The sequence below is a fragment of the Falco peregrinus genome, chromosome 3 (assembly GCF_023634155.1).
Source record: "Falco peregrinus isolate bFalPer1 chromosome 3, bFalPer1.pri, whole genome shotgun sequence".
NCBI lineage: Eukaryota > Metazoa > Chordata > Aves > Falconiformes > Falconidae > Falco > Falco peregrinus.
The window spans coordinates 42,991,187-43,011,817 of NC_073723.1; the positions used below are offsets into that span (position 1 = coordinate 42,991,187).

Below are 20,631 nucleotides of genomic sequence, written 5' to 3' on the forward strand. Positions count from 1 at the left end.
ATATGTCACAACTCAAATAACCAAATTCCCATTCTATTCCTTCCAAAACAGAACCACCACCCCCCCTCCCCCCAACGAAACAACCAACCCAAACAGAAGAAGGGTTATCTTTTTTGGACAACTCTCCTTTAATGCCCCAATAAACAACTACAGCCAAAGTTATATAATTACTGTGTATGTGGCTGGCTTTCAAACTCTGGTACATGACTATGGGACTTTGCCTTTTTAAATACAGCAAACCAGAGCTGGATAGATTCGCTCAAATTCTGATGATGCCCAGAGGTCAACAACCACAGAAACTGAAATTCCACTTGAGAAGAAATCCTTAAAACCTTATTTCAAGATAATACAAATTCTCCTTCTGGCTTTTTCATAACAATTCCTCCAGGGCACCAAGACAGCAAAGGGCAGTCCTCCAGGAGGAAGTGGGAAATTACATGTCTGAGAATTGCATCTCCAGCCATTCTCTCTGCTCTTCCCTGTGTCAGCTAAATTTTGTTGAATCTGGATAATTTTTGCAAAACATTTTGGTTTCTGTGAATCTCTATCTCCAAAAAAACATTTGATTGGAAAAACTCAGATCTGCTTTGCTGAAGACTCAGCTGACTTCTTTTAGATAAACACAGTGAGAAGCTGGGGAAAGTTCAGCAAAGACTCCTTCAATATTCCAGCAAAAAGAGCAGTAAAGTTTTCATGTTCACTCAAGATCAGTGTGCATTTTTAAGGCTACACCTGCAAAGAAAAGTTCTCAGCTCTGAAAAACAGAGGTAGTGTCATGTTTGTATTAGAATCTTTATTATGGAGATTTTGGCTTGTTGAATCACTGATTTTTCTTAAATTATTTCAAAATATGTTAACTATGCTCTTGAAAAAATCCTAACAAATACTTCAAGCAATTTATAGTTTCTTTATGAAGTAGTTATTAATTTGGATCAAAATCTGTAATACACATTTTGTAAGATTAATGAGTATCATGAACTTATTAACAAAGTAAACATAAAAAATACAACATGATGATGTTTCTTTGGCAACCAAAGGGACTTTCAGTTAGAGATGAGGAGAAGGATAAACTGGACTTATTGGACCTCCCTTTTTTTTTTTTCTTTCAAATCATCTGCTTCCTTTCTGTAACTTAAAACATTACAACTACATCTAACATCTCACTCTGATACCATTGTAATACCGAATTATAATTTCCCTAGAGCAAATACTTAACTCCAGGGAAGTTATAGCAATAGAGATCAGACAAGAGAAATCTGGAAGTCGCCACATGCTTTTAGGTTACACTGAATGTTTCCTTGTGCCTTTCCCTAGCAACTTCAACCCCACACCAAGGAACAGTACTCCAAGCTTCGTAAATATCTGTCCTGACTGCCTATAATATGGTGAGTTTATTACATTCTTTGTTCTTAAACATACTGATCCAAATTCTGATCTCATGTACCTTGACATAATGTCTCCACAAGTTCTGTGCTCCTTTATAACGGCGTAAAATACAAAGCTTCTCCAGCACCTACATATAAGGCCAGGAATTTCTGACCTATTCCACTTGTTCTACTAACGCCTTTTATGAAAAAAAAAAAATGTTAAAACTGTGCCAGTAAAATTCTTAGTGTATTCACAGGTACAGAGACAAAAAGATGTCGGTTTCCCAGTATACACTATGCCAGTTAATATAATGGTAAAATTATATTTAGTAAGTATTATTAAACAATATACAGCCAAAAGTACTCTTTTGCTGGTAAAATCCTCCATCTGCTTTAGCTGCATACTCTAGTTTCCTAATGAAGATTAGACTTTAAAAGAAGTTTATACAAATTTCAGATCAGTAAGCCATAGAAGAATAATGTCTTAGATCTATGGCGGCAAACAACAGAGGATTGTTAATTCACTGAGTAATGAGAGTGGCTGGCACCTCTAAAGTCTGAAGTAATAATGGGAAAGCTCTGCAGCATGTCACCTTGTTATATTAAAAAATCAGTGTCATAGCTTCTGTTCTCACCATATACTGAAATACAGGAAGCATCTGCATTAAAGAGAAATGAAGCATGAGGACTGTTGGATTATCCTGCAGAGCATTACCCAGGAAGGCAGACATTTCCAAAAGTAAACTGTAAGACTACATGAATAAATACTGATATTTAACAAAATTTCTGAATAAAATGTAGGAATATAAACTTAGTGACATATTCGGCATGCTTCTCAGCAAAGAGTTACAATTCCTTTAAATCCATTTTAAAGTAGTGCAAAGCTCTCAGCTCTCAGGCAGGAGTATGCTGTTACCGCCATCGATTCTATTCATGTGAGACACACAGCATGCATAATATTTGAGTTTCACCCTGATCTAAGGTACAGTTAATCTAAAGTAACCCCATTTTCACTGATAATATTCGGATCATAGTGTTTCTTAATTTTGCACTCAAAGGACACTATTTCTCAGTGCTTGCACACTAAAAGACAGTAAATGATTTGAAAATTCATAAAAATAGTTAAAAATGGATTTTGATTGAAGTCCATTCTCTTTCTGCAAATTAAAAGCATTATTTTCCAGTCACTCTTAAAGGTTATTGTGGAAAGTTTCCATGTCACCAATACATAATTCACAGCCATAATGTTTTCAGCTGGTAAAACTAGAATATCCACTTGCTGAGCAAAACTTACACTTTGACACAGCCTGCAAAATAATCTTTTCTGTGTGCTGTTTGCCTTTTCAAAATGTCTGAATGCAGGCCTTTGTGCATTTAAGTAAGTACACTCTGCAGCTATTTCTTACGAGAACCAAAAGTGGAAATATATTTCCCAGAGTACAGAATCCATAAAGAGACTGAATTATCTAATCCTTTTACAAGATGGGGAATTAAGCCATTCTTATGGCAATCTTTTATCTGCTGCTGGCTTCAAACCATTATCTCACAGGAGAAAAATTACAGTCTTTGTCAGTCTTTTCAGACTTAACGCTCTTTCTTCCCCTGTGAACCATTTTTTCTAGGACTAGTGAAAGAGGTGTGTGTGGGGGTGTGTGTGGGGTGTGTGTGTGGGGTGTGTGTGTGCATGTGTGTCTTTAAGAGCTATATTAAACTGTTATCCAGAGCCTCAAATTATGACCAACAAGCTTCCCCAAGCTCATGATCTCCTGGCTTCCTCCCTGTATTGTTTGCATCCAGAAGCAACTGCCATTGCTGATATATATCACAGTGTAGCACCAAACAGAATTTATATAGACCGCAACAGAGAGTTAGCTTGCAAAGCACACATCAAAGAGCTCAAGGCAGAAGGAGGAGGAAAGGCTTGGGAAAGCTCTGGTCTTTTTAAATTATTGAGGGGGTTAAAATGTGAAAAGGGAGAGCGGTGTCTTGACAAGATCTACAAATGAAGGACAGGATGAAATGGCTGTTACCCTGTGTTACCCTCTATTAAACTGAGAGACAGTACAATAATTTTCAGGACTAGACAAAGTGATATTAATTTCATTTTCAAATACGATCCTACTGCTTTCATTATTACAAATCAAGACCGGTACATTCAAAAGAACTGAAAAAATCCTTCGGGTCTACTCTTAGAATTTCTCAACAGTGTTTTTAAATCTTTACAAGTGTACCAACCTCCTCATATGAGTTCTATCTTTTTATAACCAGACTGAGATAAAATAAATAAAATAAATATAGCTACTTTTGAACAATAGTTCTCACAAAAGATGTTCTAGTGACACATCATCAATTCACAGCATCTTATACCGTATTTTTCCTCCATAACCAAAACCAGATACTAATTCCCTGTCAGTAAAGTTACAGCAGGGCCACCTCCAGATGAACTGCGTGCATTAAGTGCCACATTTCCAAAACCAGTCATATCATGAGACCAATATGTTCGTATGTTTAAGATGCAATTCACATGCAAATTTTATGTACCTGGTGCACATTTCAAGTGTAAATCTATTTTTACTAACATGTAAACACTTATCTTTCTTTAAATAAACAGAATTCAATTTCTCTTACGTTGAGTGACAGTTACTTACGTCAAAAACAAGTCTACTCCACATATGCAGCTTTTAATAAAATATCTGTTACATCAAACTCAGAGGGAAATGCTTCGTTGCTGAAAATACTGCATAATGCAAGGACACAGACACACACTATTCCTTCTGAAGAGATAAATGATGCTTCCGAAAATACTGGTTTCTTCACAGCTTACACGATTTTTGATAACTATGTTTTTATTATCACAGTATTTTGTGGAACTTCTGACAGGTCTGAAATTATTGGTTAGTCGATTTATAAAGTGGGAAATTTTGGTAAAAAAGAGGGAGGAAAGAAGTCTGATCCTCCTGGGATTTCTGTCTGAGCACTTGATATAAATCTCCTGTCTTACATTGTTCCCTTCCCAAGACACCTTTAAGATTTTGAAAATAGAGCAACTCTGGCAATTTTTTTAAAACACACAGTCACAGGGAGTTTGCCATAAAACTAATTAAGATTTGGGATTAAAAATGATAATATCTTGTGCATTTTAGAGGTCAAACTTAGATCCATGAACTCAAAAAATCAATTGAAATCACAGAGATATTCCCTATTTTTCATATAGTAAGATTTTCAAAGCAACACGAGTCAGTGAAAGAAAAGAAAAACTACTGTGTACTCTGACAATTTAGAAAATAAACTTACTCACTCTGAAAAATTAATTTATGTTCTCTGTTTCTGATAACCACTAGGACCAGAAAAAAATATTTTCTGATTTTTTTTTTTCTTTAGTGTGTTCCTATTTTTTAAAAGAATAAGTAAGATACCTAAGTGGTACACCACTCCAGAGATGGAAAGATAAAATGGTTTATTGTAGCTGTATGTAACACTTAGAAAATCAAGAGAAGACTATGAAGACTTTATTGTAGTTATTAATGTATCAGAGCTGGACAAATTAATCACAGCTCAAATTCAACTCAGCCAAAAAGCTGAATGAAAATTTTCTGACTCGTTCATTTTTGCCACAACTTTTTATTTTCTTCTGATTCTTTTTGGGATTCCACTTTATGAGAAGTTCTAAGTAGCAAAAGGAAAAGTATGGGTTTTCTCTACCATTTTCCAAAGTGAAAGGAGATTTTTAAAACTTATAAAGCACCACCATACAGTGTTTCATTTGCTTGTTTGCCACTCTTTAAAGCAAACAGATGTAAATAAAACATTTGTTTAGCACAAAGTCTGTGAAACTACCACAAACAAACATGAGGAAAATTCAGCTCTTTGAAACAAGAGGTCCAATAAAACCAATGTTACAAAAAAGAAAATAAACAAAAAAAAAGAATCCAAACCAGCGGCACGAGTCATCTGGAATGTTTAGTACTTTCTCCTCTGTAAAAGTAGTCACTTAGAAATAGCACACAGACAGAAAGCTGGTATGAAATGCAACACAGGAATGAAAAAATTATGTATGCATAATCAAAAGGTTTGGTAACATTTGAAGACGTAATTTTCCTAACATTCTGTGCATGAACTCCAATCAGAGAATTTTTCCCAAAAAATTATTTCTGTACCACCCACTTTAGTTTGGAAACCTTTTTTCCCTTGGTACCTTGAAGTCATTTGCTCCCAAATCTCAGGAAAATTAACAAACCAGAAGTTTCTGCCAGAAACTGAGTCACTAAGCTGGCCTTACCACTACTGGGCAGACATACAAAAACTATTCTTCATGCAAATACATATACCAAACTACACATATACCTGTAACCATTCTCCAATATTGCATTATAGTGCACAGAGACAAACCAGGGATCATATGGAGGATTTGAGAGAATATTCTTTCTGACACATCTATATAATTTATATTTCTAATTAATAATATATGACACAATATCATTGTTTCCTACATTTCTGCTGCATGATTAGACAGAAATTAGCTGTTACCTTTAAAAGAGGATGTTTCAAAAGTATTTACACATGGAAAAAGACTTTTATTAAAAAAAATTATAAAACCCACAAATAAGCAAAATACAAATCCTAGGGGGTTCTGTTACATTTTTGTGTAAAAGGCTGCACTCTAGACAAATCAAAACCCATTAAAATGTACAAAAGGAAAAAGTTATATAAAATTCACCAGGGAGAATAAAGCTAGCACAGAAAAAGGGGTCATATAATGATCCAAAATGAAGCAGTCAATAAAAAATTGGAAAAAAAAATGGAACTTAGTGGGGAACATAATAAAAGATTCAGATGCAAGTGATCTGGATGCTCTGCACCCTCTGCTCTGACAGAATATTCACTATGCATTTATTTACACAGAACTTTGGGGAGCAGCAAAGGAAGTTAGGAAAAAGAGGAATCAAAACTATGCATCAGGTCTGAAAACGAAATGCAATGTTATGTTTTCCAAATAGATCTATCATGTTATATCATGATTTTGATATCAGAAATTACAATTTATTCTCCTCAAGTCCCAATTTCTAGTCATATGCAGTCCAGGATCCACCAGTTGCAGGTTACTCCTCACAAAACATTAACTTAGGAAGGAAATTAAAGTCTATAAAGAAAAAAAGTTATTGAAAGACATCCTTTGAAGTCACATACACAGTGCTCTACTCCTAACTCTGTTAAGGAATGGAGAATTCCATATTCCCAGCGATCAGGTTGTCTTTTACCCAATTCCATCACCTCTTGGTTTATATTCCCATTGCAGTTAAAGGGATGATTATAGCTCATGTAAATATACCTGAACCCCCTTTAAATTAGCATGTGCAGATGCCATCACTGAATAGTTTCACAATTCATGTAGCAGTTAAGGAACTTTTGCACAAGCAGAAATCTGCCTGTCAGATTTCAATGTAGGCATAGCCTTTTATCATCTTTTAGTCCTGCATGCATTTTTAAGGCTACTCCCTTTAGAATTACTCACACCAAAATGGCTCAGCCTGGGAAAGAAGACTTCACACTCAGATTTGGAACAGCAGCCCACTGAAAACAGAGCAGAAGCACCTACAGTGGTGGCTTGGGCTAACTTGGCAGAACATAAAACCTAGTCCATCTGTTAAAAACCACACCAACAGCAAACTCTACATCCTCCCTTCTTCCAGGATCTATGGCATCTATATGGGATGTCAGAGGTTGCCCCTCTTCTTCACCCTACGCGATCAGACTCTATTGCAGTGTTGCACGGTACAGCACCCATTCCCTTGCACCAGCCCCTCCCCAGCTGTGGGGTCAGTCTGGGATTACATGCCTGGACAAGACAGGAGAACCCATCCGATTTCAAAAGACAAGTCAGCCATCTCGATGGTTGCTGTGCCGGAACACAATGGCAGTAAGAGCGGACTAGCCATAACCAATATGGAAGGAATCTAGTGCACAGCTGAAGCTGAGGAAGGGAAGCTCAGTACGCTTCCTTCCTTCACTTGAGGAAATCTTCCAGGAGCCCATCACCTTTTAACTGCTTTTTAGATGTAGTCTTTTGTCAGTATTTATGATCTTCCTCACAGGGGTAACTGATTTTTTTTTTGTTGTCTGAAGTTTCAGTAGGGTTCTCTGTGGACGGCACATACAGTAACATGGCTTGTTTAGCAGCATTTTTTTCTCTATTTAGTCATCAGCTTTTCTGCTTTTGATAGTTAAGTAAGATCTACTTGTCAAGCTTCAGACACTATTTTCTGCGCAGCTCATTACCAAATTTTCCACCAAATTCTGATGACCTCAAGTCTCATTAGTATTGTTATAGCTTTGTGATAGTCAGATAAAGCATCTCTACACAAACTGTTACTCTGTAAGAATCTAAAATGGTCAAAGGTAGATTAACACTAGAGAATTCTCTGACCAATTAATTCCTGTTCTTTTCTAGAGAGATATATCATGGCCGATTCTGACAACAGTTCTATTCTTTCTACCATTATTCTGCAATTTATAACAAATTATAGGTGGTTCCTTCAATTCTCGTCTCCTTCCTCACACATAAAGGGTCGTCATGGCTCTATGTCATTAAGATCTGCTTAAAGTCCAGTGGTGTATTTCACAGAACCTACATGTGATTCTTAAATTACACATAGCACCATGTAGTTTATATGACTATGTCCCAAGTACATATGGAAGTAGCAGAGACCACACTGTAGAAAACCAAACTTACTAAAATATTGCAAAAATCCAGATGGTTAAAGAAAAGTTAACTGGCCTTAGCAAATAACCAAGCTAACCTGAAGATTTTTTGGAGGACAAGATATCTTAAAGGAGTCAAAGACGCAGACTATGAGCAGGGCAACAATGGAGATTTCAGAGGCAAGGTGAACTGACATGAGAATTTTTAAGTTTTCCAAACTAAGTTTTCGGAGATTACCTGTAAATGGTAGCATGCACAGAACACCTCATTTATTCTACATTAGCAGCTCGACCACATAAATTACTGCACTTGAACTGTATTCCACTACCAATAGTGACTGTTAGAAAAGTCACATTTACTTTTTTAATGTACAGACGTACTTTGTTTATACCCATATACTTGATTCCTCTAATATGTTAAAAGGCCTTAGGGCACCATGCATTTGCTCTATCTAATCTTAAAATATTAACTAAAATACTGCATCTCAAACCCACATTTGTATGCGACTAGCACTCCTTCCCAACATTCTTGTTCAGAAGCCTTCAAGCTTGTGGCACAGCATGTTTTCTATAATCCCATTTCTTTTTTAATCACATGCAACCCCTTTTTTGTATTCTATTGATGTTAAGAAGAATGAATGCAGCCCTTGCGCTATTAAAAACAAAAAGCTTCTTACTTCCAGGAATGCATTGGCAAGACTCCACAAGAACAAGATTTAACTTTTGAGCATGGCAGTGGGCATACAAGACTAATGGGTGGTCCTTATGGAAAAAAAAAAAGAAAGAAAGAAAGAAAGAAAAAGAACCCCCCCCTAAAATTAATTCAATAGTACATGAATATTATTTTATATCTTATGCCTGATTAAATTCTTATAAAATGTTCAATGTGCAAGTCACAATACATGAGAAAACATTGAAGTGTTGTTTGGCTTTTACAAATTGTCGTTTATATCTTTATTTAAGCCATATGAGTTTTGCTTATATTTCAGAATATCTTATGATTCATCAGCCAAATCTGAAAATAATTTTTTTGCCTGTATGAGAAATGATTCACAAAATTGTGTTATAGAATGAGTCAGTTTAATCTCTAAATCAGTCAGATTAGTTGTGCCCTTAGATGAAGAAGGAATTTTTATTATAATAATTTTGCTCAAATTATCTAAATCAAGATCAGTTGTACTAAAAGTGTCTTTGCTTATTTTCCAGACTAAATAGCAAAAAGCAGACCTTCCAAATACAGGGGGGGTTGTAGCCTTTTTTCCTGTATCTATAAACTTTGTTTTGTTCCACCTTGTGAATGATGTCACCCCTTTATTTAGATGACTTAATATGCTGCTTAACTTGCACTGTAGTCCAAGAACAGCTATGGGAATAACATTCTCTAGCTACTTTCCCATTTGAAAAACCTCTTAAAGCTGTTATCCATCTGCATTTCACTCATCGTGTGTGAAACATCTATACAGGAAACAGTAAGCTCTCTGTTTCTTACAGCTATATCCCAGTCTACAAATCAATTTATACATGAGGAGAATTAACCTCTCCTTCTCTTTCTCTGCTTTTTGGGGATTTTTGGTTGGTTGGTTTTGGGGTGATTTGGGTAGGTTTTTGTTAATCATAAGCTGTAAAAATCAACTTGAAAGAATCCCCCATTACCTCCTAGATATCTGGGTGGAGAACTTTACCTTTTATTAAAATTACTGACCTGGGCTCTGACAACACTATCATTTGAAGATGCCTGATGAAATTATCAGCATTGAAGGTAAGATACCAGTTTCTGAAAAAAAACCCACCTCAGATGCTTGAGGGTTTTATTATATTTCAAATCATGTCCATTCTCAGTCTGATTTCTTATGATTCATGAAAAAGCTCTTACTTTTGTCCAGGTCACTTAAGTCAAGGGAGAATGTTTTGCCAAATGCAGCACCTCAGCAGCATTGCAGGTTTCCCCCCCAATATAAACTGGATTTAGTTTGCCTTGTAACAAAGCAGATTTTCATCTCTAACATAGTCACTCCCATTCAGCATTCTTTTTTAAGATCTTTCTCTGACACTGTGTTAAACACCGCATCAGAAATAGAACAGGGGAGTGGAGTACCCTACTGCAGGTGCTCTCAGTGAGCATACAGAATTAAACCAGCACTCTCAGGCTAAAGTAACCTGCACATAGCCATAGCCCTGCTCTCTCTAATTCTCAAATAATGAGTGAGCTCTAATGATTTAGGGCAAGAAAATGTAATATTAGTAGCAGGAGGGTCTAAAACTTACATATGATTTTAATGAGGAAGTAGGTTGGAATTTTATTGAGAGTATTTGTCCTTTCCAAGTGAGACCCAAAAATTTAAGCCAAATTAAGTTAAAGCTTGTACTGAGGAACTCCTTCAACTGTTTAAATAAATCCCTCTTGGAAGAGCCCCAGCATGTTCAAGAAAGTGAGGAACCTTCTGGAGGAGGTACCACAGAAGGTAAATTGACTGCAGAGTAATCAGAACAGAGTATTAAAAGAAAAAAAGAATACAGCAAGAGGAAAGAACTAGAATATGCAAATGCATGAGTAAAATTAAACTTTTGCCTGAGCCAAGAAGCATATTTTCTAACATTTGGAAGTCTGCCAATCAAATTTCAAGTAAAAAGTTGTATTCCTCCTACAGACAGCCAAAATACCTTCAGTAAACCTGATTTGGCAATCTGATTTGACAAGCCCTATTATCTACCGAACACCCACTGCCATTAATAGCTCCATTCATTTCAAATCACTTTATGCAACCAAAAAAATGGGTAAAATCAAGAGAAAAGACACGTTTAATTGTAACCAAAAGTATTCAAAACAACTTACATTGACTTTTTCAATTGTATTTAAATGTGCCTATAATCAAATCTTATAGTATTTATATATAAACTGTACTGCACACAAGACTACTTTGAGAATAAGAAAATAAAAAAATTCTAAAGCAATTAAATATACTAGTAGGTTCTGTATTATGACCTTACAATAAATACTGGGCTTTGCCATAAGAATGGAGACAAATGCCAACACTGAGAAACTTGATCATAGAGATGACCCAAACAGGCTGTGATTTTATAGCACGGTGTTTTCAATGGCTGTATCACTGAGTAACAGAAAATTGAATTGCCCTTGGAACCGGAAAAAAAAATTATCTTTGTCCTTGAAGCCACTTGCTTCATTCAGTTCTCTCTACCCACTACTTCAGCAATTGCAAGAAGGCACTGCACAAATCCGCTGTGAATGTATCGAAAGAGACAGCTTACTGCACTAATAACTCTATCTTGGAGTAAGAAAGGAAAGGTGTCCTTCCATAAGAAGGAAGGAATGCTCCAAAAGAACATACTGACTTCATAATCTTGAAGAATGTTAGTTTCCTCACAGCTGAATAAAACAGCTACACCCATTTCTCTCTTTCGACCTCCCTTGCTACTGATGAGAAGGTATATTTTTTTGATTCCTCCAAAGTTTAAAGAAACTGCTAAACTTCAACAAGAGTTAAAAGGACCACAGTCAAGTAGGTATCATCCAGTTCCTCGCTGACTTCATCAAATAGGGTAGGGAATGAAATGAAGGTGTACAGGCAAAATAAAGCCCTGCTTTGCATTCTCTGATATGTGAAGTGACAAAAGGGGATTTTCTGAGATCCTTCTCTACAACTCATATCTTAGTCTGCAGTCATATAGTACAGCCAGTTTAAGGACAATAGCAATAGCCAAGGTTGCTAGGTTTGGCTCAAGATCTGAGCCGTTTGCTCCCTAGTGTGCAGGATTGAGAGAATATATAGAATCTTGGCACCTGCTGTTAGCGGCTACTTCAAGGAATTTAGAATTTAATTAACCTTTTTATTAATCCATACAAGATTTTATGTAAGTTCAAAAAGACCATGTAGAACATTTCTGTTTTCCTTACCTTTCTACTTGTTAATCCATGGACAACCAATGCCAGTTGAAAAAAGGTGCCACACTTTCATGTAGCTAGTTGTTTGGAAACATTTTACAACATAAGCAATTTGTTTCTAGTGAATTAGAAAGAATCCCATGACTAGCATGCTTGCTCTTTTCTTAAAGCATAAGGCCACACTGCTGTCAGCAAAACTCTCTAGAATTACAAGGCCATCCACCCAGTCACTGCTGCTCTGACCATACTGTGTGCTGAAGTCCCCCGAGGCTCCACAACCCTGTACAGAGATGCTAACGCATGGGTGATTCAATATGCCTGTAGTTATGCTCCCAAGCATCAGAAAACGTTTTGAAGCCCCTCTTCCTACATAAGTGCCTTTTAAAAGTAGTAATTCACAAGCAAAATGGAAAAAAAGTAGAAACGTAGGGTGGCATATGGCCAAACTTTTGACTTAATTTCACCACAGGTTGCTTTTTATTTACAAGCAGCTAATCCCCTCTCAAACTACACAATAGAGCAGCCATTGGCAAAGGCAGGCAGATAAAATTGGCATGCCTCTGTATTGTTCTTGCTAATCTGAACCATTAACAGAAGGGTGAGAAGGTTAGTTTTGTCATTTAAACAGGCTTAAATCCTTTCTCCAAATGAGCTTTTGTCTACATAGAAGAATGGATCTAGGAAATTTAAGGGGTTTCTGTTAGTGTTGCATTCTCAAGTTGACTTGGCTACAGGAATGCCAACCTGTTTATTTGGCCCTCATACTGTAAATGCAAGAATTATTTCCAGCTGTCAAAACCAAAAGGGGTTCAACCTGATTAAATTATCTTAGAGGTGAAACAGGATGAGATTATAAAGTGCTAAGAAGCAACTATTTGAAAAACTGAACTGCACCTGTGCAACTAAATCTCCATTTATACAGGTGCTTTTCAAATTGAATTTGAACCTTTAAATTCCCTGATCCATCTCCTGAAAAACCACAGAAGCTCAAATAACTAATGAAATTCAGAGATAGAAAGGCTCAAAATACTTTCAAGCTGTGAAGTAAGCCTGAGACTTGATTCATTGTTGATGTGACATATCACGCATAAACATAAGGTGAACAACCCAAATGCCACAAGTCAAAGGGTAGCCAATAATTAAGTATTTTTCCTTTAGCACAGGAGAGGTATCACCTCGCCTATAAGCACAATACATAGCTGAAAATCTGGGGAAAAGAATGTATTGACTAGCATGATCTGGTTTTGTTTTGCTTTTTACCTGGCACATCTTGCGCAGATATTCAATGTGACCTTTGCTTGAGGCTCAGCCATATGAGCACTTCGAGTCTGATTAAATTTGCTCCCGGAAGACATCACACTTGTTACTCCTTCCATTCGTAGATCATCAAGATCCTCTGCAACAAGACAGAATGACTGGATGAACAGACAATTACATTTTGTAGCAATAAAGGTACTCCACCTGCAGAACCACTGAAGAATGGAACAACTCAAAACAGAAGAAAACACAGTTACCTATGTAATATTAGGAAAAGCATTTGAGAGGATTTTTATTTATATCAATTATCACTCTGTTACAAGGGGTTCCTTGAAAAACATTCAGTATCATTTTCACTTCGGTGCTGCCTGTTTTTTTCAATCTTTATTTCTCAGATTCATTTAGAAGAAACCTGTCATCACCAGGTACTATCCAATAGCTCCATTTGACATATGGCATATCGAAAATTCAGGTTTTTGAGTGTACATTCCTCGTCTGATTTTTTTCACCTAGCAATGAAAAAATATTGCTAAAAGTGCTGTGCTAAACCCAGCAAACATGAAATGGATACATACATCACATTGGAAGAGACCATAATGTGCATACCCACCATACTGCTGTAATATTTCGGCAACTCAAAATAGGAACTGGATTTTCTACTATTGTAAAATCATTCCCATTTTGCAGGAAAATTGCTGAGACTCTCAGAGAATTATTTGTACAAGATCACACTGGAATAGTATATATCAGCAAGACTGTAAATGAATTCTCTTGGTTTACAGTCAGGACATTCTTTAAGGATAATCTATGTATTTTTTGCTGACATAAAATAGGCAAGTTCTAGATACCTCATGTATCCATAAACCCCAGTTTTCAGTTGTTTATAATTTGGTTAAGTTCTAGCTGAAAGGTAAACAAGCAAAACTGACTAGCTGCTATTGAATGAGCACCAAACCCTCCATGTACTGACTGATGCATGTGGCTTATGGTATACAGTATATCATCATCTAATTAAAATGTCTTTCAGATAATGTACACACAGGTACTTTCATATATTTATGTTTTAAAAAGAAATCTGATGTTAAAGGATCCCCGTGGAGCAGAAAGTGCATAAAGGCAGACTTTAAATCCTGACTTCAAACTGGGAAAAGTCACAGAGAATTTTAAAATCAGAAGAGGCAATGTTCAGTTTATGTTTAGCATTCAGTGCATGCTGAAATGTAGATTTTTTTAAAAAAGTAAAACCCTATGTCATATACATTTGTTAATTTTTCTCAAGGAATTTTCATTGAGTTAATTCAGCACTGGATATAATTTGTCCATGGCAAGCTACAAAAAGATGTTAATATTCCAGCTAGACAAAGAAGTATAACCCCATCTACCAAATCCAAAGAATAATTGCAGCATTTCCTTTAATTACTGCACTTCTGTCTCAGTATTGAATGATTTCAGTCTTTTCCAGATGCCTCTAATTTACAGTGCAGTTATTGCACTTTCTTTTCACTAAAGGAACTGCATTTGAGAAGCTACCTGGTTCCCTATACCTGTAACTTTGGATGGGAATGTTTGAATTGTGAGCAAGTTCATGTGCCATCTGGCAATCATCTTGATTGACCACATTCATTACTGAAGGTCCTTAATTAAAAAAAAACCACAAACAACAACAAAAACACCAAAAAACCCCACCCCAAAAAAATCATACAGTAATTTCAGTACTAAACTCTATGTTTGTGTGTATATATTGTTCAACAATTTATAAGTGTTTTGCAGAAGAGCATTAGTTCATAAGTAAGAATGTTATTAAAATATATACGAGTGCAATAATTCATTTTAAGAACAAAAAAAAGGTTTCCAAAGGTTCAGATGTTTCTATGTAACATCAGAAAGAATCAGTCTTAGCAGAAAAGGATTTCATTGAGAAGTCAATTCAGTTACAGGGTCTGGAACACTGAATCTTTTCTCTTTCTTTGTATTCTTTGCTAGACCAACTAGTGATGATACAGCTGAGCGGTTCAGTGATCTTATTTAGCAGCAATGAGGTAATTCACTGAGAAAAGAGAGAAAGAAAAGCCAAGTCGATGACTGCTTATGGGATGGAAGACAAGAATACTGCGAAACTACTCAAATCCTTAGAAAATTGTTACCTATCTTTGTACAGTGGCTGGACGTTCACATAAATGAAATAATCTCACTTGTGCTAATTAAAGTTTGTTATTTTAATGCATGACTGTGCACTGTATTTCTTTGATTGAATGTTAATTCTCTGCTGTTTTCTACATGAATTAGGGTATGTCTGTGAAGTCCTTATCTTGGACCTCCAGCAATTTCCATTAAGTATGTTCGATGTAGTAAAAAACCTACCTACAAAACAAAATCCCCTTACATTTCTCTCAAATCAGCAATTCATCAAAATAAATTCACACAGCTGCAATCTTCATGTATTGCCATAACAACAATACATAAAAATACTTAAAAAGTGAGATAAACATCACAAGTGTAATAGACCATAGCACAGAACCAGATGTTTTCTGTATCGATAATGCTGCACTAAGCTAAATTCTTTGTCATTTTTTAAACAGACAAGTTTCATCAAAAAGGGAAAGGGAAAAAGGGTATCTGTTTCAGCTAAACAAAAACATAGCCCAGTAAAACAAGGCAACACTTTTAAATAGGACGTTGTTTGTAATTATTTACTTCCTTTCTTTCTAGCGAGGAACGGCTGAGGAAAGGGAAAGGGGTACTAATGCCGAGTATTCTAGAAAGCGTGCAAGACTGCTTAATGTCTTAGGATGAAAGAGTGTGGAATCCTCTTACAACACCTCCTACAAGACTCGCACACCATTTGCTTTAAGGACAGAGCTCTTCTTATGTAAAACTCCTATTAAATGCACTGAAAATTCAGTTGCACAGAAGGCTCAGGTAAGCAGGTTATGTGCTACATTTTTTTATACAATCCATTCACTTTTGTCTCTTTCCTCCATTATAAAACACGTAGTTATTTCATAGGAGTAATTCAAGAATTATAAGGTGCAAAGCTGGAAAAAGTTCTGGTTCATCTTTACAGAGGTTATCACAGTTCAGTTTGTTCAGTCTAATGCTAAGAAAAGCACTAACTGTTTTCATGTGAGAGTAAAAAATACAGATAATTAATTCCGATTTATGTTACAGCAGGCCACCAGTGAATTCTGACGTCCCAGTAAAATAATGCCTCTTTCTCTGAAGCAATTAATTTCTCAGGGCGGTGTTCTTACATCATGATAGACACTGATGTATTCCATGTACATAGCAAGGATCACTGACTGAAGCACAGACTCTTAATATGCTCTACTACTCTCATTAAAACAATCTAACTCCCTCTCTCCAAAAAAAACCACCCAAAAATTAAGCCAAAAAACCCCAAACCAACAAAACCCTACTACCAATAGCACTTCTGCCTGCATTCCAGTAATTTATGCTGCTTTCTATGTCATAATTGTATGTTTCTTATTATGTTTACCAATGCTCTCTGGTTTAGATGAATTTTCTTATCTATACCAAGAGAGCCCCCCAAAAATCCCACCTTATTTCTGAAAGAACTGTTGGAACAAGCAGGAATTAGGCTTCCAGACAAAGAACACCTGACGCTTCACTCCTGAAAATTATGTTTAAACATTTACTTCAACAGAAGCAAAACTGGAGTTATCTTCTGCAATACGCTACGTACATGGTGTCATTTTTTTTCTTCTTACTCATCTATGACTTCAATGCCACAGAGTAGACACCGCTGTTAAGTCTGGCACACGTATTCTAATATATCTTTCTATTAACATCTTCAAATATTGGAATTTGGCCGCGTTCAGACCCATGCCATAGACTGTTGATGCAAATATCATCCTAAGTAAATCCATCAAGAGACTTCACTCCTTAGAGTCACTTGAAATTCCTGAACCCAATGTTCTGAGGACATCTTAGTAAGCACCTGAAGTTAACAATAAATTCTCTAAATGCTTGTGCTTCCACTGAAGGATGCATGCAAAACCAATTGAAATATGATGTTGCTAAATCCTTGAGGTCACATGTCCACCTCTACCTGGATCATTTCTCGGAGCCAAATCCCAGCAGAATCACACTGCAAAACCAACACGGGATGACAGAAAGCAGCATTGTTTGCATGTACTGAAACATACAATGAACCCTTGATTAAAGTTCTCACTTTTAATCAGCAAGAGTGAGAGGAATCTGTCTTCATTTTCTCCATCTTCCTATTTTAAGCTGGGACTGGAATTAAAGTAGAAGGAGCCTTTTCTGACAAAGACATTCCAGTTTCATTAGAGCACACATCAGAATCTTAAGACAACTACACCACACACTGGCCCACAGCGCTCCTGCTTATTCTCCTTTTCCACTAGGTGGGAAACTTGTTTACTACAGAAGACAAGTTACTTGCAGGCAAGACTGATGGAGCACTAACTTAGGGGATGACAGTGTCTAAGATGCAAGGTCTGGGCTTCAGACCCTTGCTCCAAATCAGGCAGATTAAGTTTATAAAACAAGTCTCGGATATCCCAGCTGCACAGACCACTAACTGAATGCAACATCATATTTAAATGAGAAAGTCCATAACCACAGCTGAAAAGAACAGGCATCATGCCCTCTTATCATTCCCTACTAGTAATTCTAGGACAAATGATCTAATACCACAAGCACCCACTGCTCACCCACTGGTTTAGTAACAGTGACTGACTATAGAACCACTGTTGCTCCACACCAATAATGATTTCAAACACATTGGTCTAAACCTATCAACTAGGTAGTTTCATTCAGTTCTAAAGAATTATTTCAAATACTTTATTTTTACTATAACAGGACTCTGTTATTGATTGGAGGCGCATTAATTACCTCTACATTTCCAATAAAACACAATTTAGAATATTTCACTTGTTACATCACATTCTACAATGCATCACTGCAACTGCCATAATTGTACAAAAGTACACGCACTAAAAGAATAATATAGAACTGCAAAAAGGTCATAATGAGAAAATTCAGAGAACAATCAGAAATTCTGGACTTCAGAAGGCATCTAAAGGAACATCTTTTAGTGTTTTTCCCCTGGCAGACTTTTTACTTTTTGCACTTTAGCTTTAAGCAAAAAAACCTTTTTAAATTAAAAGAAAATTTTGATTAATATTTTTCATCAGCTCCAATTCTGATGTCCTTTATTTATGCAGCCACTATATTTATTTGAACATGCAATTCAGACTTCAGTTGAACTCTGCATTCTTAAAAGAAAACCACCAAAAAAAAAGCTTTGTCATAATAACAGAATAAGCCATGTTTAAATCAGTACGCTTTTTTTCAATCATATCAAAAATATCAGAGCATTAAAGGAATGTATATTCAAAAGGCCTCATTTTGTTTTAATTTTAGTTTGTTTTTTTTTATTTTCTAATGAAGAGGAGCCAGCCATAATATTTTTCAAGTGTATTTGGTTAACATAGTACAGATGTTCCTTACAATATATATCCAAAATACTGAATTTTACATTACATTGTCACGGTTTTCTTTATAAAATCTGTTTTGCATTAAACTGATAATTTGCATGCTGCTAATATAAAACTTTACGAAAATGAGCTACGATGAATAATAATACATTAATTCAGTAGTACACCTCACTAAACATAAAGCAACTACAGTGATTTTCCAGCCAGTCAGAGCGGACAACTGTTTAGCTTTGTATGAATCCGTTTTTGCACTGAGGGCCACATTTGTATTTCTTTGTATCCACCTAATTTATTCTGCCAGCCACTTGGCAGGATTAAGCGTACGCCTTTTATTGAAATGAAAGTTGAGGCAAAGCATAAAAATTATAAATAAACTTATGCCAAACATTTCTAGTAATGCTGAACCTTCCAACACCTTTCTTTTGAAAAAGTATTTTGAATAAGTGTTTCTGGAGTGCCAGTTACTAAAGCATCTGTATGCTCTCTTCCATAAACCTATCTAGATCAAGGGTTCCTACAGAGGGAATAGCTCTCTTTCCCCAGCTACTCTTTTCTTTTTCTTGAATGGAAATGATCAAATCCCATATGCAGTCAAACACTTTACATGTCCCTTCAGAGAATCTTTGTGATGAAACACACCAAGTAAGAAGCAAGATGCTTGTACAGCTTAAATTTTCTACTGAGAAACTAGCACATCTCCCATTTTAAAAAAAGTGCTTTTCAGTGAAGCACTATACCCAAATGCACCCAACTGCAGACCAAGCTGTTGTGTTAGCAAAGTTCCAGTTAATTTAAGGACTCATATATGAGTGATCTCAGACTGGACAGTTTGGGCAGACAGAGAAGGCAAAGAAATCTCTGAACTCTATTTAGCAAAGGATACTTAGTGTGTTGTATGTGAAAGTTCATGGTAAGCTCTAGGTGTATTTAAGTCCTGTCTGAGACGGTAACGTATCAGTAATTCTATGACAATCACCAAAACGCTTAGATTATAGGACAGAAGGAAAAAAAACCTGTGGATCTTTGTTATTGCTCTTCAAATTTCTGCCCAACTGCAACAGGCAGCCCTCCTTGTTACCTCTGCTAACTATGAATCAACGGTAAGAATAAGATGGCACCCAACAACTGAAGCTTTGCCGTTTCTTCCAGTTCCATCCCTCTACCAGCTTGTAACAACACTGCTTTGTCCTGAGACAGGACCATCTGTTCTGTATCACTATCCCTATTTTGGCCAGACACTGGGACATCTGGAAGACTGCACTGTCTACACTCAGAGAAGCAGACACTGTGCTGGATACCATCAGCATACCAATGGCATCACGGCTGACAGTATATGCTCTTCCTCACTCACTGATTAAATTCATACCACTGACGTATTTTGAGGGTAGAACAGAATTTTTAAATATAATTTTCTCTCTCCAGCTGGGTCAATCAAATAAACTAGCAGGTACGTCAAAACAATCCCACACATCCAATAGATAAGCCAGGTAATAAAGTTCCAAATAAACCATGCAGTTTTCTGGTAATATTTTTACTGAAGAGAAGTAAATGCTTTTTGAAGAAATTTTTGTTACTAAACTTTGTTACTTGAAACTTGGTTACTAAAAAAACCCTGTAGTTGGGGTGTTGTATAGGTGCCAGTTACTCTGTTGAGATTGTCTTGTGTAACTGGCCGGTTCAGTGCACTATCATGTTACATTTGCTTATGCTTTTGGTTTGGGTAAGAGAAAATTAGAAGGTTTTTGGTTTTACCACAATGCTTGCGCAAGCATACTGCAACACAGGACAGAGAGCTGGCTGAAACAGAAAATAATCTAGTGGTACATATGACACATGTGGTTGCTACACTTTCATTGAATATTGCCGAACAAGATTTTTGCCTAAATAATGCATCGAGCACTGCAGCACCTTAGTTCATGTAATG

The 20,631-nt window shown here is 36.3% G+C and overlaps 1 protein-coding gene across 2 annotated transcripts in view; it reads right to left on the bottom strand.

The window, feature by feature from the left end:
• The window catches only part of C3H8orf34 (chromosome 3 C8orf34 homolog), a 167,733-nt gene that overhangs the window by 45,922 nt on the left and 101,180 nt on the right, over nt 1-20,631 (bottom strand). For both annotated transcript variants that reach the window (XM_055800692.1, XM_027791715.2), the window contains exon 8: nt 13,228-13,363. In XM_055800692.1, the coding sequence (XP_055656667.1) occupies nt 13,228-13,363 (136 nt within the window). The remainder of the gene's footprint in view (nt 1-13,227; nt 13,364-20,631) is intronic.